This window comes from Silurus aristotelis, assembly GCF_946808225.1.
Source record: "Silurus aristotelis genome assembly, chromosome: 20".
Classification (NCBI taxonomy): domain Eukaryota; kingdom Metazoa; phylum Chordata; class Actinopteri; order Siluriformes; family Siluridae; genus Silurus; species Silurus aristotelis.
Window position 1 is genome coordinate 208952 of NC_139593.1, and position 23183 is coordinate 232134.

At 41.3% G+C, this 23183-nt stretch overlaps 2 protein-coding genes across 2 annotated transcripts in view; one reads left to right on the forward strand and one right to left on the reverse strand.

The window, feature by feature from the left end:
- The window catches only part of LOC310715611 (integrin alpha-M-like), a gene marked incomplete at its 3' end in the record, with an annotated part of 231568 nt that extends 208756 nt beyond the window's left edge, over positions 1 to 22812 (forward strand). The window contains exon 25 of the mRNA XM_083522121.1: positions 22735 to 22812. Coding sequence (XP_083378247.1) covers positions 22735 to 22812 — 78 coding nt within the window. The remainder of the gene's footprint in view (positions 1 to 22734) is intronic.
- LOC310715349 (uncharacterized protein) lies at positions 10 to 7459 on the reverse strand. The gene is made up of 8 exons (XM_083521725.1): positions 7369 to 7459; positions 6253 to 6281; positions 1318 to 1443; positions 1030 to 1223; positions 812 to 906; positions 543 to 673; positions 252 to 376; positions 10 to 157 (listed from the first exon to the last, which is right to left on the reverse strand). The coding sequence occupies exons 1-8, from the start codon at positions 7418 to 7420 to the stop codon at positions 25 to 27; spliced, it is 885 nt and encodes a 294-aa protein (XP_083377851.1). The 5' UTR covers positions 7421 to 7459; the 3' UTR covers positions 10 to 24.
- Positions 22813 to 23183: the final 371 nt, after the last annotated feature.

The window sequence follows — 23183 nt, forward strand, 5'->3', positions numbered from 1 at the left end:
GCTGATTAGTAAACAGGCAGATACTTATTTATTGATCACCTCTGGATTAAATTCTGTACAGAAGTTGTTGATCTTAGTGAGGATGGTCTGAATGTCTGCATCTCCAAGAGGAACAAACATGGAGGAAGGACTTTGACACAGCAGCTCAGATGGTAATCTATAAGAACACAAATAAGCTTTAAGAATGCTTTATACAAGGCTGGATGAAGAAATAGAAGAAGTAGTTGATAATGTGTAGAGTCTAGTGTTACCTGAGTGGGCTGAAGTCAGGAAACTGGAGGTACAACTCTCTTGTGTAGTACTGCAGGACACTGGCTGAAATGTCTGCATTGTTGAACAACTGAAGATTTTCAGAGTTCTTCAGGAAGACACTTGACTAAAGAACATAATAAACCACACATTAATACGTCACTATGAGTGTGTGTTGCATGATGTATTTAGCTGATATCGGTCCAAATTACTAAAATAGATAATTACACGTATGCTTGTGTGTGTGTGTGTGTGTGTGTGTGTGTGTGTGCGTGTGTGTGTGTGCGTGCTACCATGTTTCCTGATAGGAATGATTGAAGATCAGTGAGGGTGATGAAGGTGATGAAGAATCCGATATTATCGACAAACCAGGCAGTGGAGTTCAGAAGAGGATCTGAAGAGTTATAGCAGCGAGGGCTGCCATCTGCAAAGTACACATACACATAGTTTTGTTGAGACACACATATTGTACATACACGTGTACCGAAAACAACAGTGAAGGACATTTCATCAGAGAGAAAGAGAGAGGGATTGAAAACAGAAGAAAAGAGTTTATACTTACTGCTGCTGCTTAAATACTCTTTAATAGAGCTGTACACATCAGCTGGGGTGAAATCAGCTGCAGCAAAGGTGTAGTTGTCCCCTAGGATGGACACCCTGCTCACAAACACACATATAGAGGAAATGTTGTACTAGAGATACTTGTTTTTTAAGCCAACAGACAGAGGTCCGTGTTTGTGCTGAGAACCCTGTGTAATGCTGAATGCAACAAAGACTCACAGTTTCCTGTATGACAGACAAGAGGCACCACTGAGCTGAGTGGAGCTGATGAGCTGAGAGCTGAGGTAGGGCAGGTAGTGAAGCAGTGTGACATTAAACCACTGTTCTACATCAGCCTGAGATGAGGCACTAAGTGCACGAGGCCACACACACTTTAATGTTTGGCTGGCCAGAGCTGAGGACAAAACAGGCTCCTGTAAAGGGATACAGAGATTACTCTATCTGTTAATATAACAAAAAAGTAAGCAACATGCATGGGCAACAGCAAAAGTGAAATGAAGAAAATACCATCTCCAGGTACTGAGTGGTTCTGTTGTAATTGTCAAGCAGTGTGCAGAGTTCAGAACCATTAATCACTAAGTTTGTGCTGTTCAGATACTCGCTGAGTTCTTCCGTTGAGATGGAGCTCAAACTCTAGAGGACACAGAAGAGGGACACCACACTCATTATAGAGGGACGAGTGGTTAATTGACTGTTTACTACTAAAACTGTTTTTAAAATTTATCCCCTCAACACAGAAACTTATGGCAACAATAACAAGAACAAAACTGCCGCACTATTAAAATGAATGCTAATACCACTGTTATTAACAGCACCCAACCACCACCAAACCCTCCTTTGAGACAGGACTCAAACCCTTTGAGACAGATCTTTCCAGCAGCTTTACCTTTAAAAACATTGCCCAAGAACTTCCTCCTAATGGAATCTCCTTTGTCTACCACATCCGGACTCTTTTTCAGCGACAAAGCCAATGCAAGTAACCGTTTAGTAACTATATAAATGTGTCTTTAGGTTCGAGCCCCTTTATTAAGGTGAATTTTAATTCCTTGATGATTCTAACTACGTCCTGGTCAATTTGATGTTAAATTTGCCACAGAAATCACTGCCTGTAAACACAAATTCAGATTAAAGCGTTACTATGCAAAGAGGATGCCACATATAAACATGTTCCAGAGATTCCACCACTTTGTGTCTAATGCTCATTAAATGAGCACCAAGCTGCATCTTTGATTTAACGGGAGTGCTTTTGTGCCTATGGAATGTGCCAGTAACATCTTGAACATTTTGAAAGGCTCTGTCAATGCTGAAAGATATTTACGGGTTTTAGAGTAACATATGCATCCAACCAGTTGTTTTTTTAAGGGAAAGAATTGCATATTTCAGCAGGACAATGCTGAATTATACACCACATCTATTGCAACAGTAGGGCTTCTACTATGTAGAAGAGTTCAGGTCCAGCTGAACTGCCCTGGCTGCAGTCCAGAACTTTTGCCAACTATAAACATTTTATGAAATAAAAAAACAAAAACAAATAAGACCTAACACTTTTGAACAGCTAGAATCCTGTATCAAACATGAATGGGGCAACATTCCTCTCCCAAAACCCCAGCAAATGGACTTCTCAGTTCCCAAATGTATACGGACTGTTGTTAAAAGAAGAGGGGCTGCTCTACAGTAAGAAAACATGACTTTGTCCCAAATTGTTATAGCCATTATTTTTTTCCTTAAATTGGTATATTTTCTCAGTTCCCTTTTAGGCACTCGAGCTGTGTCAACAACACTTTGGGAACGCTTCCGCATTGTCCATGCTCTGAATCAAGTGTGTAATCTGTCTAATGGAAAGTGCTGCGTCACCAGCGGGGTGATGTCACCAAGAAGCTCTAAAATGCGCATGAAGTGAAGCTGGCGCTAGCTTCTGTTTGTTCATGAAGCACTCTATGTGTATGTGTATATTGTCTGTCCATTTAGTTTGTCAAATATGACGGCAAATAAAAAGTCCAAGCACACTTTTCAGCTGTGTGTGGCTTGTTTGGAAGCGGAGCACGCTAAGTCAGTTCTTGAGGGAGCCGACTGTGCACGTTGCACTCGCATGTCTCTGTGGATGCTCCGCTCCTGGTGGGCACTCTTCAAGGAGGGTGCCCTGCTTCCATGCGCTAGTTTCTGGGATTTGCAGATGATAAGCTAGATCTGGCTTGGCAGGCCGATGAGCAGAAAGCCCCTCCATCCAGTAAATTCGATGTGTGCTTTCTTCAGCCTATTTCACAACCTCCACATCGGGGTCTGCCGTTCTTTCCGGACCTGCACACCAAGGTGTCCAGGTCCTGGGTGAAGCCTTATTCAGGCCACCTTTTTAGTCCTAGATTTGCGTTATATTCTAACGAGATGGAACTAAAAGAACGTGGTTATGGGTAGGTGCCCCGAGTTGAAGAGATGCTGGCTAGCTATCTCTCCAAGAGTGTCGCATCGACCCCAACATTTCCCACCAAGCCCCTGTGTAACAATTCAGCACTGGTGGGTAAGGCTTTTGCCTGAGCAGGACAAGCCGCTGTGTACAGAGTTACAGGCGTATCAGGCTGACCTGCTGCGGGAGATATACATAGGAGGCCAGGAAGCCCAGGAGCACCAGTGTATGGCAGCTCTAGCTCATAGGACGGGTTAGGGTTAGGGTTAGGGAAGCTCTGCCAGACATGTCTCGGTTGGTCCTGTGTACTGTAGACAGAGGCTATACGATTCAGTTTGGGTCTCATCTGCCCCAGTTTGACGGAGACAAACAGGCTCTGGTCATGGATCAAGAAGTAAACACTCTCCTAAGGAAGGAGGCCATCAAGGTGGTCCCTTCATTGGAGAGAGAGTCCGGGTTCTACAGACGGTACTTCATTACGTCCTATTTTATATCTACATCAGCTGAACAGCTCACTAATAAGACTCAGTTCGAAGATGCTGACCATCAAGCAGGTTGTGTCTCAGATCATATACGAGGACTGGTTTGTCACAATAGCTCTAAAGGATGCATACTTCATGTATCAACAAGTAATCAGCGGTCGCCATTAACCCGGTTCACCAGGCTCCACCTCTGGCACCTTCCCCTCCTCCCAGCAATCTGATGGCTCTCCCGAGCTCCTTCTACGGGGATGCGGCTGAATGCCAAGGCTTCCTGCAACAGGTGGAACTTTACATCGCCATGCAGCCGCACCGATTATCCTCCGACCAAGCTAAAATCACCTTCCTGATCTTGTTGTTATCCGGAAGAGCTCTCGCGTGGGCCCACGCGCTGTGGACCGCAAACAGTGTAGCTCTGGCTATGATGATGCGCTAGGACTAGAGACCTTTATTCAACGTTCTATTCAGATTTTGCAACATCTATCTGTCTGCCACGTGCCTAAATACACGCCTCCCGCTGCGTCGGCCACCGCATCATGGACTGCTCCCAAACCCATGCAGTTGGGGTTCCAACGCCTGTCCAGGAGAGAGAGAGAGAGAGAGAGAGAGAGAGAGAGAGAGAGAGAGAGAGAGAGAGAGAGAGAGACGCCGAGCCACCGGGGCCTGTTTGTACTGTGGCAATCCTGGTCACTTCCTTCCACAGTGCACGATTTGACCCCAACGTGCTGAGGTGAGCAACATTGCGTTTCCCATCGAGATATCTCGCTTAGCTATGCTTTCTATGACTCCTCTCAGTCCTAACAACAGACTTTCCCCCTCCACCCTAGTCAACTCAGGTTCTGCTGGAAACTTCATCTCCCAGGCATGCCTATACCAGCTCCAGCTGCGCCAGGAGCAGGGACACCACGATCTAGCCGTCCAGACCATCCAAGGGCGCCCGCTAGGACAAGGCTGGATTAAATACTACCCTCCCGTCATCACCCTCCAGGTCGGTCTATTTCACCAGGAACAGATACAGTTCATGGTCCTGGAGGATTCAACCGTGAGCATCATCCTAGGGCGGCCGTGGCTGATTAAACACTCGCCTCGGTGCTCCTGGAGCCCGTGTGACATCCTTGAATGGAGCCCCTGGTGCCACGAACACTGCGTCTGCCACCTTCCTACTCCACTCACTAGTGGGGTGACCATGGCCGCCACCCGGGTCGGGAATTCCCCGGGTCGATAATTCCCCTGTCAGAAGGACACACCTGCGTGCAAGTAGTGGTGGATCAGTTTTCTAAGGCCTGCCGTTTCATAACCCTTCCTGGCCCGCCGACTGCTCTGGAGACCACCGAAGCCCTCTTCCACCATGTGTTTCGGAACTTCGGTCCCCCGGAGGAGATGGTGTCGGACCGTGGGCCGCAGTTCACGTCACGCATCTGGAGGGCGTTCTTCCGGCTCCTTGGCGTGGCGGTCAACCTGTCGTCCGGTTACCACCTACAGTCCAACGGTCAGATGGAGAGGAAGATCCAGGAGCTGGGGCGCTACCTGAGGTCCTATTGCCACGAGGTTCAAACAATTACTGGTTCCAGGAGTGTGTCCGGGTGTGGGAGTCGGCCCACACTCAGCTCCGTCGGGCCCTCCGAGACACATGCGAACATGCGTCAGCTGCAGTCTCCATCCTACCGGCCAGGGGACCGTGTGTGGCTTTCCATGAAAGACCTGCGGCTCCGCCTCCCGTGTTGGAAACTGAGCCCCCGGTTCATCGAGCCATGCCGGGTGGTCCGTCAGGTCAACAAGGTGTCCTACCAGCTCAACCTCCCTCCTCAGTACCGGATCCACCCCGTGTTTCACATGTCTCTCCTGAAGCCTTTTTGCACGCCGGCTGCACCACCTCCTGAGGCTGGCGGGGACCCCCCGCTACCGGAATCCTGGACCAGCCAGCGGTGCACACGGTGCATGAGGTGCTTGACTCACGCCGGAAAGGCCGTGTGCTGGAATACCTGGTCGATTGGGAGGGCTACGGTCCAGAGGAGCGCTCGGGTGCCCAGGCAGGACGTCCTGGACCCGGCTCTCCTGGTGGACTTTTACGCGACTCACCCACTCCATCCAGCGCCCCGGGGTAGGGGTCGCCCCAGGCGCCGCTCCCCGGCGTCAGGTGCCAACCCGGGAGGGGGGGGCTGATGTCAGGGAACAGCCTGCCACGCCTTCCCTCGGCTCTGCACACACACGTAGTCTGTCCCCATCATACTAAGTACCGGCACCTGCAGTTTATTAACCAGCAGCCCTACCTAAACCTAATGTGGGAGAACATTTATGACTGCACAATCGACTTTCTATGTTCCTGTGGATACTACCGCGATCTCATTCCCTCCCGAGACCGCTCTGATCTTCCTTCACGAAGAACTCTTTTCTTTCCGTTTAGTGTTTTGGTTTGCTTTACTTTTTTTTCTGTTTTCTAATTAAAACCAGCTTTGTTACAACTCCGGTTTTGCTTCAGTCACTCCGCAACCGTGACACATATATATACAAATATATATTTTTTAATATTTTGTTATTTCCATTTCCAGAGAGTGTTCTTACCTGTGTAGAGGTCTGAGCTGTGCAATATCCTGACAAGCAGAAAATAAATATTGAAGATATTGGTTTCAATATTTCTAGATTAAATATAGCATGAAATTAATTTATAAGGCAACATCATTTAACTAAAATAATATATTTTTCTAATTACAAAATGTAGTAGTTCCTTGAAGAAGATACAGTTTATAAAAATAATTGCTATACATAAATAAACAGATGCTTAAGAGAAGTCAATAAAACAGTTAATAGTAGATTTTTAATATTGAAATTCTTGACATATCACATTGAAAACTGTAGAATTTATTTTATTTTATTGTTTGCTTTGATATTGAGAATTCATTTCTTTATGTATTAAACACTTAAGCTTTTATTTTTCACAAAAACTTTTATAATATTTCATTTGATCAAATAATTCATTACCCATAAAATATCAAATATATTATACTGTAATAGTAGTTTAAATGTAATTTATTTATTTTAGCAGTTTATTTTATAAAGCGATATTTTATAAAGCTGTTCAGGATAAATCCATTTAAATTTCTATTTATGGCATTGGGTCGGCAACCACTTATCCATATTAAATCTAAAATGCTTTGATGTATCTGTCAATAAATTAATTTTAATACTGGTTCATTTGGACACACAGTAAGAATACAATTAAATTCAAACTTTTGTTGTTTTTTTTCGTTAGAAGTGCTGATTTTTGAATCTGTGGAAAAATAGATGTTTAAACATGCTCATTATAAAGAGGCAGCTGTGTGGACACCATCTTTGGAAGTTTGTCGCACCACCTCAGCGCCAGAACAGGGAAGAGTCTGGAAGCATGTGTTCTTTGTACCCTGAGTGATGGTGGGACCAGTCAAGCAGTGGTGGAGGGTCAGAGGGAGCGGGGTGCAGTGTGGGGGTTGATTTGTTAAATTTTTTATTTGATTGTCTTTCTTCTTCTTCTTCTAAATATTATTATTATTATTATTATTATTATTATTATTATTATTATTATTATTATCATTATCATTATTATTATTATTATTATTATTATTATTATTATTATTATTATTATTATTATCATTATTATTATTATTATTATTATTATTATTATTATTATTATTGACGTCCTACCTATGAAGAGAGCACAGATGATGAGTGCTCGGTGGCTGATGTTTCGTCTCATTGTTGTTTTGTTTGTTTATCAGCACATTGTTCATCCGTCCTGTAGAGATTTTATAAAAGTATACATTTAAACATGTCTGCATTGAACAACATTAAATGTAATCTACATTCACTTGTAAACAGCATGAAATTGCAATCTATTGACTTTAAAGCTGCTTTGTAACAATGTCCGTTAAAACGGCACAACAAATAAAATTGAACTGAATTGAATTAAACAGTACAGGAAATCCAGAGATCATTCTGATTCATTCTTTAGTGCATCACATTTTGATACACTAAAGTATCCAGTGACTGACTGCTGGTCATTACATCACACATATCTGGGTTTAAGGTGAACATTTTATTTATAATGATGTAATGTAGTTTTCACATTTTAAAATCACATGAACATTAAATTCAAGCTCATTGTTAATGGCTGATCTTTGTAAGGTTTATTGTAGAAGTATTTCCTCATATGTGAATTAATTAATTTATTCACACCTTCTTAAACATTGCATACAGTAAAAATTCTAACATTGCAGTTATTTCAACATGTTATACAGAAAGTAAAATCAGAAACTGAAATATGTAATCCATTAATAATTGCCTCTAAATGTCTCTAGGTTATGTACGTAACCCTAGTTCCATGATGAAACGAGACGCTGTGTCTGAACGTTTTGAGAACATGACTGCATTTTCCATGCTCTGAGTAATGAGTCTAATCAGTCAAAATTGAAGACAGGCTGTCACCGACAGGATGACGTCATGACCAGGGAGTATAAAGCGCACCTGGAAAGAAGACAGCTTCAGCTTCTGTAACCGTGAAGAAAGCGCTGAGGGGGCGCCAGAGGTGTGGCATTCCCCTTAGGGAACTAGGGTTACATACGTAACCTAGAGACATTCCCTTTCAGGAACTTAAACTGCGACGGAACGCTTTGGGAACAAGAGTCCAATAACACCACACCAACCAGTCCCTGACTGCAGGTCACGGTTGTAAAACCTGGCAAAGGTGAGATGGGTGGATCACCCCGCAGCGTTGCAGAGGTCTTGGCGGTACAATCGTTAAGAAACCAAGCGTTATAGGCTGCCACACTCAGGGTGGAGTGAGCTCTGACCCTGAATGGAGCAGGGAGACCAGAGGACCCATAAGAAGACAATAGCGTCAATAATCCAACTGCTGAGGGTCTGCTTATAAGAAGGAATGCCTCTCCTCAGAGGGCCGTAGCAGATGAACAGTCTCGAAGGGCTCAGAGTCCCAAACACTACAGCCAGGTCCCAACCAGGCACTGTAGGACGCACCGGAGGCCTCAGCCTTCATGTGCCATGGAGAAAGTGCATCAGGAGTGGGTCTCTTCCCAGTGAATGGCAGGACACAGGGCATGATATGCCAAAACGGCGGATGCGTAGACTTTAATGGTGGATAAAGTCAACCCTTTTGAGAACTGCTCCTGTAGGGACTCCAGCACTGAACCAACTGGGCGTGGACTGGGTCTAATTTGCGCTGAGAGCACCACGCAGTGAACAGACGCCATTTCATGGCATACAACCTTCTCGTGGAGGGAGCTCTGGATTGGAGAATAGTCTCTACCACCTTGGTGAAGAGACCCGAGCCTCTGAGCTGTGCCCCTTCAGGGGCAACAGGCACAGATTTCACAACTCGGGCCGGGGTAAACTATTGAGCCCCCTGAATGAGAGAGAAGATCCCTTCTGAGAGGAATTTCCCATAGAGGCTGCTCGAGAAGGGCCACCAGGTCTGTGAACCATGGATGGCCTGGCCACCATGGGGCCACTTGGAGGAGACAGACTCCAAATTCTCTCCAAAACTACCAAGACCAGAGACTGACCGCGTAGCCTTGCTCTACAGTATGACATGTCAAGACCCAGAATGACATGTCTGGCAAAGCCCTCCAGGCTGCCAGGTTCTCCCTTAAGGGTATCAGTCTCTCTCGAGACAGACCTTCGGTGTGTCCAGAGACGGGGCAGTGCCCAAACGTGGCTCTGGAAACGAGACCTCCTGGACCGCAGAAATTACGGGCGGAACCGAAGGAGGGAGCTCGGTGGAGCTGGCCGTGCCCTGAAGCACATTTCTTGGCAGGGTTAACAAACCAGGTCCCTGAAGGGAAACGGGCACCGAGAAAAGGGCTAAACACCCCTCGGTCATCCCTCCACAGGTCGGGTCACGACCTTTTAGCCAAAGCACTCTTCCTCGAGATGACAGTCTTCAGACTCCTGGAACCTATCGACTACCGAATCAACGGCGTCGCTGAACAGGCCCAAAGGAGAGAATGGGGCGTCCAGCAGCATGACCTTGTTCCTGTACAGTATTTCAGACGGGGTAAGCCAGAGGTGTCTCTCAGTGGCTACTAGGGCGGCCATAGAATGGAAAATGGCATTGGCAGTCTACTTTGTGGCCCGTAGGGCCAGATCTGCCATATGGCGGATCTCAGAAAACTGGCTGCAAAAAGGATCTCCCAGATCCAGCTCCCGCAGAAGGTCGGCTTGGGTACTACATGCCTGTAGTACCGACATGGTGTGGAGACATTGAGTGGCCTGACCTGCCGAGGCAGAAGTCTTACCCACCAGCGCCGAGGTAGTGCGCAGGGACTTGGTGGGTAATGTCAGGGGTTTTAGGGAAGATGCCACACCTGGGGAGAGATAGTGTGCTAGCGTCTCTTCAACCAGAGGCATCACCATAGCCATAATTCCTAAGCCCCGAGATGTTGGAATAAACCGGAGGAGAAAGGCCGCGCCCAGGACCTGGACACCTTGCCACCCAAAATGGAGGCTGTGACACCAGGAGCAAAAAACGCTCATCGAGCTTGCCTGAGGGAGGGGCCAAGCTAAATTAAGCTTCTAAACTACTGGGTTCGTAAGAGCCTGCCTGCCCCCCTCCTCGGAGGAAGAGAGCGGAGCTGCACACTCTCATGACTGGGGGAAAACATCGCCGAGAGGCATGCCTCCGAAGCTGAACAGGAGTTGGACCAAGTACAGGAGGAAAAGGAAAGGGACAAGCCCATCTTCAAACCTTCTGCGAGATCCATAAGCGAACCCCAGGAAGTGGAGCACCGCTATGCCTCAGCGAGAGCGGAACCGGAACCGCAAGGAGTGGGGGCATTCTCCTCAAAAAGCACCCGCCGGGAGCAGAGCAGCCACATAGCCATGCGAGCACAGTGCTGGCAATCGCATGCTCCGCTTCCAAACAAGCCACACACAGGCTGTGTGTATCCCTTCCCGTAATGAAACGAGGAAACGTGCTTGGTTTTCTTGGATGCCTTCATTGTTTTGACAAAACAGACAGGCAAACATTACATTTCACACAGAGCGCTTCATGAACAAACAGAAGCTGAAGCTGTTTTCTCTCCAAGTGCACTTTATACTCCCTGGTCGTGATGTCACTTACAGCCTGTCTTAAATTTTGACTGATTAGACTCATTACTCAGAGCATGGACAACGCAGTCACGTTCCCAAAGTGTTCAGACCCAGCGTCTCGTTTCCTCACGGAACTAGGGTTTCATACATAACCTAGAGACATTCCTGAAAGGGTTCATGAAAGGGAACATAGCCTGGCATTCCTAAACACATTTAGTGTCATTTTTACTTATAGTCATTTTCACGAGTTTATTTATTTATTTATTTATTTATTTATTTATTTTTTTTGGGGGGGGGTTGCAGCAAACACGCAGCTGGGTAAAGGCCACTTCTAGAAGCTGAGGGAAGCTGTCCTACTCATCACATACCTGAATGTTGTATAGTAAGTTTATGCCCTGAAGTTTATTCATGTTAATTTCTGATTAGTCCTTATTTATTTAAGCTTATTTTGGTTTACTTGTAAAATATAACTAATTTTAAACATTAAACAAACATTTTTTCATAAATTTTTTAACATCCAATTAAAAAATGTATGTTTTACATTTAAATGATTTTTATTTTCATAATCTTATACTTTAGAACATGATTTTGCACTCCATGGATTATTGATTTACATTCTATGTTGTAATTTGTTCTCATTAATCTTTTATGCAAAATTATCAGTTTAAAATGAACATTGAACCTTTGACCCTCAGGGAACTTTACACAGAATGGTCTAGAAGCCATTTTCATGCACTGTTAGTGTGACTGTGCTGCTGAGCTCACAGTTAGATTTTGCCCCAAACACAGGACTGTCCACATTCCAGAACATTGTCATACTTCATGTTGAGTTATTTGCGGAATTGTGCCAGAGCAGAACATATAGATGTGAAGATACATGAACCATGCATGAATAAAAAGAGAGATGAAAATGGCAACAATGCAAAGCAGTACACCTGTTTTCTTTCCCTGCCTCTATGAACACATTTAATTCAGCATTAACACACAGAAGCAAGTAATATGTTGCTGACAAAATCACTGAGATAAGTATCAGTCTGCAGCTATTCTGTCACTGAATCAAATGACTCAAAAAAAAAAAAGTTCCATATATTTATAATATTTTGGAAGTTACATGGTTTAATGTGTGCTATTTTATATACATTTCATAGAAATATGTAATTTCTTAAAAAAAAAACTTTACTTTCAATCATGGATTAGATCAACATTCATTCGGCTGAATTTTATAAACAATTACATAAAAGTCTGTTATTTCAGGCCATTACACACAAATCAGTGATGCTGAAATTACTGCTTATGTTAAATAACAGGACAAATTTTGGTGAAGGATAAGTCAAAATATAGCATTTTAAATAAAACAATTTATTCCTGTTTAAAAGTGAAATGTAATAGATGTTAAATATAAATGCAGAGTGCACCTATCTAACCCTAACCCTTATCTAATGTCATCACTTTTATATTTTACTGGTAACAAACTTTTTTTCCAAAAGAACTCTCACAAAACACACCTAACACAAAAGAGCCTGATTAAAACTTAACATCTATTTGTATTAATATCCTCCAAAACTAATATAAAACAGGGAAAGATGTGTTGCACTGGTGTATGTTTGTGTGCCAGTGTGTGCAACAGAGATGTTCTTACCTGTGTGATAGAGCAGGTGTGAGAATAGCAGTCAGGTAAGACAGATGAAGGTTAAATGTGTGTAGAGGGGTGGAGCAGATCTTCACTCATACACACTGCATCAGTCAGGCTGTGGGTTTGGTTTGATTGTGTGTGACTCATAACTACATATTTACATTAACGTTGCCACAATGAACCTCATTTCTCTCAGAGCTCTGTCCTCATGTGATCATGAGAATGTTTGCCTTGGCACTGTCACCTCTCTGAAGCTCATTTAGGAGAAATTAAAATCTATACACAAAGTTCTGGAAAGCTGCTTTGTCTCTATTCTTAAAAGTGATATATGAATAAAATTAAATTCCCTACATGTGTGAAATAATCCTAGTTACATACTATAAGAAAAATTATTTGAAGAGTTCTTTGATCAATTAAGTGTACTAACTTTCTAAAAACATTCCTATTTGGAATTCTTTTTGACAAGGAAAACATTCTTCACAGAATTGTGCAGACTCTAGATTTGACTGGGAATTTCATGATCATGATGGAATTCACATCACCTTATTTAAAAGTTGAATGATTTAAAGAGCAGACAGGTATAATATGCCCAATGCAATACAGCCACTGTTCCAAAAACGTTGGGCCACTGTGTAAAATGTATATAAAAACAGAGTGCAATAATTTTCAAATCTAATAACCCCATATTTTATTTCCAATAGAACACAGAAAATATACCAAATTAATGAAACTGCAGGAATGTACCAATAATAATTTTTTATTTAATTGCTGCAACCCAAACTGTTGATACAGGATTCTAGCTGCTCAACTGTCCTGGGTCTTTTTTGTTGTACATTTAATTTCATTGTGCACCAAATGCTTCCAAATAATGAAAGGTCTATACTGCAGGCAGGCCAGTTTAGCACCTGGACATCTCTACTACGAAGCCATGATATTGTAATATATGCACGTGTTGCTAAAATATGCAAGGCCTTCCCTAATAAGAACGTTTTCTGAAAGCATATGTTGTTTTGAAACCTGTATGTACATTTTAGCACTGATGGTACCTTTCCAGATGTGCAAGCACTGGAAAGCACTGATGCACTCCCATACCATCAGAGATGGGTTTTGAACTGAATTCTGAAAACAAACAAGATGGTCCCTCTCCTCTTCAATACAGAAGACATAGCCTCCATAATTTCCAAAAAGAATTTAAAATTATGATTTGTCTGACCACAGACCACTTTAACTAAGTCCATTTTAAATAAGCTTTGGCCTGCCTGTAGAAGACAGCTTCTTTGCATGCTAGAGCCTTAACCAGCATTTGTGAATGATTCAATTCAATTTAATTCATTTTAATTTGTATAGCGCTTTAAACAATGAACATTGTCTCAAAGCAGCTTTACAAAGATAATGTGGTGATGAAAATTAATAAGATGTTTAATTATAAGGTAAAGTTTGTCCTCGATGAGCAAGCTGGTGTTGACTGTGGCAAGGAAAAAACCCACAGAGATGGCATAAGGAAGAAACCTTTAGAGGATCCAGAGTCAATAGGATACCCATTCTCATCCGGGTTGCATAGAATGACAATTTATTAAAGATAAACAATTATGCAGGATGCAGTGATAGTAATCAGAAGCAAACTGTAGTCCTGAGTCAGTGTAGGAGACTGTTGACATTACCTACAGTCCAAATCCATCCTCAAAGCTCCTGTTCTTACTCCGGAATATCATGGAACCCCAGGGCGTTGATGAGAAACCGTCCCCAGCTGCACAGTGTGGCTGCCAATCGAAGAGAACACTCTCCAGAGGCAATCCAGGACAAAGTGCGCAGATTTAAGGGGGTGAGAGGGGCAGAAACGGTGGTCAATGGAACCTCAGGAGCATTTTTAACTCAACCGAGAGTGATGTGTATATATATATATATATATATACACACAGCTCAAATACCACTGACTGACTCACTCACTCATCACGAAATCTCAAAAACCACTGAACGGATTGCAATGAAATTTGGAACATAGCTTCCTCTTGGGTCTTAGGTGCTCACTAAGAAAGGGTTTTGAAAAATTCGCCCTGGATCGCGGCTAACTCGCGTAAAACGTGATTTCTCACGCATTGTAAATTCTTCGAAATAACATTACGGATCCTAATGAAACTTACTACATTGTTTCTTATTACATGTTAGATGCACGATAAAAATAATTTTCAAAGTAGTTTGCCCTGTATCCGTACTACAAAGGGGGAGTACGTTATTTGTTGACGTTACGTTCTGATCTCTAATCATCCAGTCCTGCTCAGTGCTTTACTGCTTATTGCCATATTGCTTAGCGTTCTGCCTTCCGTAGCGAAGCACGGGTACTTTCAACTAGTATGTATATATATATATATATATATATATATATATATATATATATATATATATATATATATATATATATATATATATATAGAGAGAGAGAGAGAGAGAGAGAGAGAGAGAGAGAGAGAGAGAGAGAAGAGGGGTGACAGGATATGGATTATTAAGTCTCGTGATTGTTGTATGAAAGTTAATGTCACTGTGCAGTTTGGACTCCGGCAAGACTCACTATGGCAGCATAACTAAAAGAAAGAACCAGAAGGAAGCACACACATGATGATCTCTGGGATAAGAGACGACCCACCACACCACCATCAACAAACCTGAGTGAACGTGTGAGAGTGAGGAGACGACAACATCCAAATATCCCAGTTCACCAAACACTCCATATCCATGATCCCTCCAGATCTGCTCCTTTACCTCACAAACACCTACTGACTAAAGACTCCACTAAATAAATGTGTTCAGCCTCGACTTCAACTCTATGTCTGTGTCTCGAACACTGTTTGGAAGGTTGTTCCATAACTGTGGGGTTTATAAGAGAAACATCTGCCCCCTGCTGGAGTCTTCATTATTTGAGGTACCAACAAATAGCCTGCACCTTTTGATCTAAGTAGGCGTGGAGGATCATACTGGTACAGAAGTTCACTCAGATACTGCGGCGTGAGAGCGTTAAGTGCTTTATACGTCAGTAGTAGTATTTTATAATCAGTGTGAGATGTAATTGGGAGCAGTGTAGTGCATCCTGTAACCACATCATATTTCTCATTTTTAGCAATATTTCTAAGGTGAAAGAAGGAGATCCTGGTGATATTATTCACGTGAGCCTCAAAGGAAAGACTCGGGTCAATAATCACACCAATCTCTTTGACAGCTGTACACACTAAAACAGAAACACCATCCAGAGATGCTACGGAATCGGAAAATTTCCTTCTAGCTGCATGTGGTCCTAGTAAAAGTACTTCCATCTTATCCGAGTTGAGCAGAAGAAAGTTATGAAGCATCCACTGTCTAATGGTCCTTTACACACTTCTCAACATTGTTAAGCTGATCTCTCTCATCTGGCTTTGCTGAAATATACAGCTGTGTATCATCAGCATAGCAATGGAAGCGGATACCATGTTTATGTATAATTTCACCCAGAGGCAGCATATATAAAGAGAAAAGCAGTGGACCTAAGACAGATCCTTGCGGAACACAAAACCTTACCTTAGCGAGAACGAGAACAGTGGAGAACTCACCATTTACATCAACAAACTGATAGCAATCAGTCAGATAAGACCTGAGCCAGGAGAGCGCTGTTCTTTTTATTCCAACAACGTTCTCCAGTCCAGCAAGCAGTATAATATGATCACTGGTGTGAAAAGCTGCACTGAGGTCGAGCAAAACCAGGAAAGAGATAAAATCCTGATCAGAGGCCAATAGCAGGTAATTTACCACCTTAACTTGCGCCGTCTCTGTGCTATGATGAGGCCGAAATCCTGACTGATACATTTGATAAATGTTCTTCCTCAGTAGATGTGAGCAGAACTGCTGTGCTACAACCTTTTCTAGAACTTCGAGATAAAGAAAAAGTTTGATATTGGCCTATAGTTGGATTTACACATGGTTGGCACTGTACACTCTGTTTAGACAGAGTCATTTCTGAAGGTGTTTCTAAACCCATGCAATGATTTCCTGAATCATGCCTGTTTTGTTTTATTTCTTTCTTGAAATTGTACATTTTCTCAGTTTAAACTTTTTTTGTTTTGGTTTTTATTTTCTATTGTCAATAAAATATGAGGTTATGAGATTTGAAAATAAGTGCATTTGTTTTTGTTTCTGATTTTTTAACATTGGCCTAATTTGGAATTGAGGTTCTAGATTCAATTAAAGGCAATTGTACCAGAAAATTGCACAAAATCACACATCCCTTTGATATAATTTGACTTTTGGCCAATATATTTAACCTATTTTATTGACATAATAATAATAATAATAATAATAATAATAATAATAATACGTTTAATTTATATAGCGCCTTTCCCAAGCTCAAGGACGCTTTACACGGTAACAGATGAAATATAATGAACATACATAAACAAACATATTCGTCGGACATTTGCCCAGGACGAAGGAACACATGCAGCTGCATGAGTTAATAGCAGAGACAAACACAGACACAAAAACATACAGGACAAGAGATAAAACACTACATAGTACATGAAACATACACCACATTTCAGAAAAATGAAGGACTCCTAACACATATGCATTGAGTGATAGTGGAGGTTGAAAAGGTGGGTCTTAAGCCTTGATTTAAATTCAGACAGAGTGGTAATGGTTCTGAGTGCAATGGGTAAGGAGTTCCATAGTATTGGAGCAATGACAGAAAAGGATCTGCCACCCGCAGAAGATAGACAGTATCTAGGAACACATAAAAGTTCAGAGTTTGAAGACCGGAGTGATCGTGAAGGAACATAGGATGAGAGAAGATCGGAAAGATAGTGAGGGGAAAGAGCATTTAGTGCCTTATAAGTGAGCAGTATGATTTTATATTTTATGCGAGATGAGACTGGAAGCCAGTGAAGATCAAATAATATAGGGGTAATGTGGACAGATTTTTAATTGGAGGTTAACATTCTGGCAGCCGAGTTTTGTATGTACTGTAAACGTGAGATTGAGTGAGCTGATAGACCAGAGAAGAGTGAATTGCAGTAGTCGAGACGGGACGTAATCAGAGCATGCACTAATGTTTCGGCATCATTTCTGCAGATGAAAGGTCGCAGTTTGACAATCGTTGTTAAACCAGTTATCAGAATGTCGGTTTTACCCAGATTCAGGCTAAGAAAATTTGAGTGTAGCCATTGTTTTAACTCGCTAATACAAGAGGAGAGTGAGGATTTTACATTAACAGAATCTGGTTGACAAGCAGTATATAACTGAATATTATCAGCAGACATGTATGTAAGATGTTATCAGCATTAGTATAAATATGTGGATTGTTTAGCTTTCTTTATAGACTAAAACTAGGGATTTTCTATTTTATTGTGTTTAATAATCTGAGAAAATTAAAATAAAGCCAGTGAAGAATGTGTCTCAATTTACAATATTATATTTCAATCATTATTTGTAATTATCATTAGTATGTAGCTCACCCCTAACAGTGTCATTGTTGAGTGTTAAAAGATGTCACATTTTAGCTCTCATATATAATATCAAAAAATATTTTATTTAATAAAAATATCTAGGTTGAACAGTTACAGCTTTTTCATTCATTTCCTTTAAAAAAAAAATAATAATTTGTGAACTTAAATGTGTTAATATTATTAATTAAGTAATAATGGCATTTATTAATAAATAATTCTGTAATTTCAAAGTATCAATTTCAGAATGATGTGGTTAAATCAAACGCTTGCACATTGGTGACAGACTTCAAACTGCTCCTCCAAGCTGAAAAATATGTTCAAAAATAATATTAATAATAATAATAATAATAATAATAATAATAATAATAATAATAATAATAATAATAATAATATTTAAAGTTAATGATCAGAATAAGGCCTAACTGAAATGTGACTGTTTTAGATGAACCTTTTTCCAACATGCACAGCTTACACATTTCTTTCAAATAGTAATCAAGTAATAAAATGTGTGCTATGTATAATTTCACTGTCCTTACTGCAACTCTACTCTGGATATGGTCCTTGGTGAGAATCACAGTCAGATCTATCTCTACTAATTCTTTCTGCTTCTGAAAAAATAATTCAACTGTACTACAAGCACCATGTATCTGTTAAGAAATATTTTAAACCTGAACTTCATGAGCTACAGAAACACTGCCATGGCCAGTCTAACAGCTAACACCCATGTCCTTTATTCTCCTAGCTGACAGGTAACACCCTTCTCTTCTATCACATGAACAGCACATGATTATAATGCAGGAGAAAGCTGATTTGTCTGAATACATTGTTAATAAAATCTAATTATTTAACATAATAAAACACTACACACCACACTAATACTCCTTGCATTATTGTGTTAAATATATAATAATAATTGCTCTAATTGAAGAAGTGTTTTTTCAGCTATTACATACATGACTTTGGGAAAAGCTTTGCTAAATGAGATGCATGGGATAATTTCCAGCCTTCATTGCTGGATATTTAAAAAGAATATCTAAATGTGTTAACATGATTTTTGCAGCCAGATCAACAAGTCTTCAGCTTAGCAAAATATTTGGAACAGATATTTACTTGAATTAACTTCAAGACTAACACTTCATACTTAGTAGTGTATTCCTTGCTTTCAGTAAACTACATAAAACTAGTGACCCACAGACACCAAACTGTTACCGCCTTCTATGATGCTTCTCCAGGTTTGTAGCTCAGCTTCTGTCAGTTCTTTTTAGCTTTGCATTTCATATTGGTTTTCACTTCAGCCTATTCATATTGTTTACTTATTTAAACAGCAAATTCAGTCTTTACTGGAGAAACCAAGATTATGCACTCAGGCCTATCAACTGTTTAAACAGTCATTCTAACAGAACACACATGGGCAAAAAAAACAACACTTGCCAATGTTTCAATATTTTTGACGATTTAAATAAAACATGATTTCAAACAAAATGTGCTCTGTTCTATGTTGTTTATTCATGACAATGACATAAAATCATACATGTTATTTTAAAGCAGCCTCACAAGTTATGCTCTGTACATAAAAGAGGGAAGTAATATAAATTGTAATTAACATAAGTTAGTGTATATTGACACACTGTTTTTGCAGTTTTAAACACTAAACCTCTGCTTATAACACTGTATTGTAACACCTGTTTAAAACATTGTTTGGTAGAAACTGTGATAAAAAAAAAGGAATAGAGCTTTAACCCCACCTTTACTCTGGTATATTTTCTACCTGGGTGGTATGGTTTCTCTACATTGTAAGTACATAGACTTTTTGCCTGCAGGCAGAGTTTTTTTTCTGGAGAATTCCTTCACACACACACACACACACACACACACACACACACACACACACACACACACACACACACACACACACACACACACACACACACACACACAGGATTACATAAATACCCATTGACATTTTTTTTGTGTACTTCTCACTCTGACATTAACCTCAAACTATCCTCAATATTTTTGTTTTGTTTTCAGTTGCTACTCAGATAAATACATTTGTCAGACTACAAACTAAATGTGTTTATTATAATGTACATATTTAATAGTGTGAAAATGTAAAAAATCTGAGTAGCTACTGAAAAAACGAAAAAGAGTTTCAAAAGAGTTTCGCTCTGAACATCTGTTTATATGCTCTAAAACATTAACATAATACATCTTTTATAATACATTTACTCCAAATTTTGCCTTGTGAAACAGGTTTTACAACCTAAATCATGGTGGACCATAGAAAAGGATTTACATGAGTGTCATGAAATATAGTATATATACATTTTTTTTTTTTTTTTATGCATTGGTGACTGTACAGTAGGCAGTGGTGTGTGCCAGCTGTGGGCAGTGGTGTGTGGTGGCTGTGGGCAGAGGTATGTGGTGGCTCTACATTTAGGCAGTGGTGTGTGCCGGCTGTGGGCAGTGGTGTGTAGTGGCTGTGGGCAGTGGTGTGTGGAGGCTGTACAGTAGGCAGTGGTGTGTGGTAGTTGTGGGCAGTGGTGTATGATGGCTGTACAGTAGGTAGTGGTGTGTACTGGCTGTGGGTAGTGGTGTGTGGTAGTTGTAGGCAGGGGTGTGTGGTAGCTTTACAGTAGGCAGTGATGTGTGGTGGCTGTGGGCAGTGGTGTGTAGTGGCTGTGGGCAGTGGTGTATGGTGGCTGTGGACAGGGTTGTGTGGTAGCTGTACAGTAGGCAGTGGTGTGTGGTGGCTGTGGGCAGTGATGTGTGTTGGTTGTGAGCAGTGATGATTGGACTCATCATTGCCTACAGGGAGGAGGTGAACCGGCTGAGACCATGGTACACTGACAACAACCTGAAATGGAACTCGCACACACACACACACACACTCACACACACACACACACACACACACACACACACACACACACACACACACACACACACACACACACTCACTTAAATGTGTGTTACCGAACTGTACAACCTGAACTTAACACATACTCATTACTCATCTCAATCCATTCCACCATCATTTATTTATTTTTTATTTATACTTGCCCGCATTACACTGTTTACCTTGTCTTTTGTTGTCTGTCTGCAATGTCTGTCTGTACTGTTTTTCGTCTGCACTGTTTGAACTAGGTTGCACTCGATGCACTTTACGTAGCTTGTGTTGTAGCTCTATGTTGTTGTTTAGTGTAGCACCAGGGTTCTGGAGGAACGTTGGCTCATTTTTACTGTGTGCTGTGTACCACTGTGTATAGTAGAAATGACAATAAAAGCCTCTTGAACCTGCTGCTGAAAACAAAGAAGACCAAGGATCTCAACATGGACTTTAGAAAGGCACACACAAACACACATCCATTTTAATTGAACAGTAGTAGACCGTGTCACCAGCTTCAAATTCCTGAGGATCCACATTTTAGAGGACAACTCCTGTACTGGTTTATTGCTTGCTGTGTTTAATGTGTTAACAGTCACTGTGTTCACTGTCTCTTTGTCTTAAGTTGTAATTTTTAAAGTTAAATGTTGCACATGTTCTTGCACTTTATTTAGTGTCCTAAGACTAGAGTCCCACTTAGTTTTGTGTAGTTACTTTATGTTCATTTATGTTTTCTTATGTAGCATCTTGTCCTAGGGAAATAATGTTTCTTTTCACTGTGTACTGCACTGTATATGGTTGGAATGACAACAAAGCCTACTTGACTTGACTTGATATGTGCAGTGGTGGCTGGTGACAACTTTTACATCAGGCATAAAAAGTCTGGCTGCTGCAAAGAAGCATGCAGCAGGAAGCTCAGAGAATAGCGCAATGGGAATACAACAGGAGCATGTGGACAACTGGACACTGAAGCTGAAGCCAACCAACAAACAGAACAATTACACACCAGAGCCAGAGGGAAATGAGTTCAATGACAAAACCGAGACTAATGTAAAGACCTAACTGACAATCACACCGATAACACTGCTAACCACTACAGATAATTTAATTTACATTAACATTTGCAGCATTTAGCAGACGCCCTTATCCAGAGTGACGTACAAAAGTGCTTTGAGTCTCTAGATAATGTTGTAAGCATTAGCATTGGCAGTGATAATAGCCAGAATACCTGTGCTAAAACTGAAACCTGCCTTGAAAACAAGGGGAGAAATGGTGCTTCCTATCATGAAGCTTCCTGTTCTCAAGTCATTTGCTGCAAAATTCTTGTTTGTGTCAGTGTTTAAACTTCACAGTTTGCAATCCCCAAACTCTAACATTAGAGCCTTGGCAGCAGAGCAGTTGGAAATGACTTAACAGCTTATTTGCAAAGCCAAAGCTAATTCAATGCCTTACCAAGAGAAGCAGCACTTTTCTCTGCTTCATGTTTCTAACATGTTTGCTGATGACACCAAAGTCTCCAGAAACAGTGAGATGTCAGCAGCCACATGAGAAAGCAGAAATTGGTGATACCGCTGGCTGACAGGACAAATAATATGCATAGAATTAATATAAATGAATTACCAAATACTAAGGCCCAGATTTGGGAAGTTTCTAAAGTTAATGGTAAACAAGGATGCTCAATGTGTATAAAAGAAGGAAGGATTGTCATTTGATTTCAGACCATCGCTGACGTGTCATGAGTATGCTATTGCTAATTCTGATTCTGATTATAACTTTTCTCTCCTTATTCACGTTTCTTAAAATCTTTGAAAGGATTGCTTCACAGCATTGATTTTGGAAGTCCAGGTTGATGTCGGGAAAATTCGGCCTATGAGACATTCCGACATTTTGGGTGTCAGGAGTGGGATTCTGGTGAGGCTGGTGGAACTACTCCTCTGTGGGCTTCGGCATCTCACAGGTGGCAGAGAGACCGGTACTACTAGAAAATTATGAGCAGAAGCCTGTTTAATCAAAATAGATATCTGCTGCTCTGGGAATGCTTTAGCCCAGGGTGGAAGTAGAGGGAAACTAGTCTCTGAGAAAAAGCAACCCAGATGATAGAAACCTGGGAAAATTAAATAATAGTGTATTAAAGATCCTGTGGGTGAGTGGAATAGTAGGAGCAATTGATGTAACTTAAAGAATAACTCCAGAGAGAACATAGAGCTCTGGATGAGTGTGAATGTGAATTTGTTTGAAAGGAAGTCTCGTGATACCACTATTTTGCATGTAACAGAGCATTTCTATTTGTTATTAGGATATGGTTTGCTTGGGCAAGTGGATTAAGGAAAAAAGAAAAAATGGCAGGGGCAGCATCATTGGCAGGGTGAAGCTATACAAAGCACATGGAGTGAAGCCGGTGCCAGCTTCTGTTTGTTCATAAAGAGCTCTG

What these genes read in the sequence shown, in the direction of transcription:
- LOC310715349 (XM_083521725.1), bottom strand. Translation starts at nt 7,420, where the DNA reads ATGAGACGAAACATCAGCCACCGAGCACTCATCATCTGTGCTCTCTTC. An exon ending in CCACTCAGTACCTGGAGATG is followed by an intron (nt 1,224 to 1,317) that starts GTATTTTCTTCA and finishes ATCCCTTTACAG; the next exon opens with GAGCCTGTTTTGTCCTCAGC. An exon ending in CCTGACTTCAGCCCACTCAG is followed by an intron (nt 158 to 251) that starts GTAACACTAGAC and finishes GTGTTCTTATAG; the next exon opens with ATTACCATCTGAGCTGCTGT.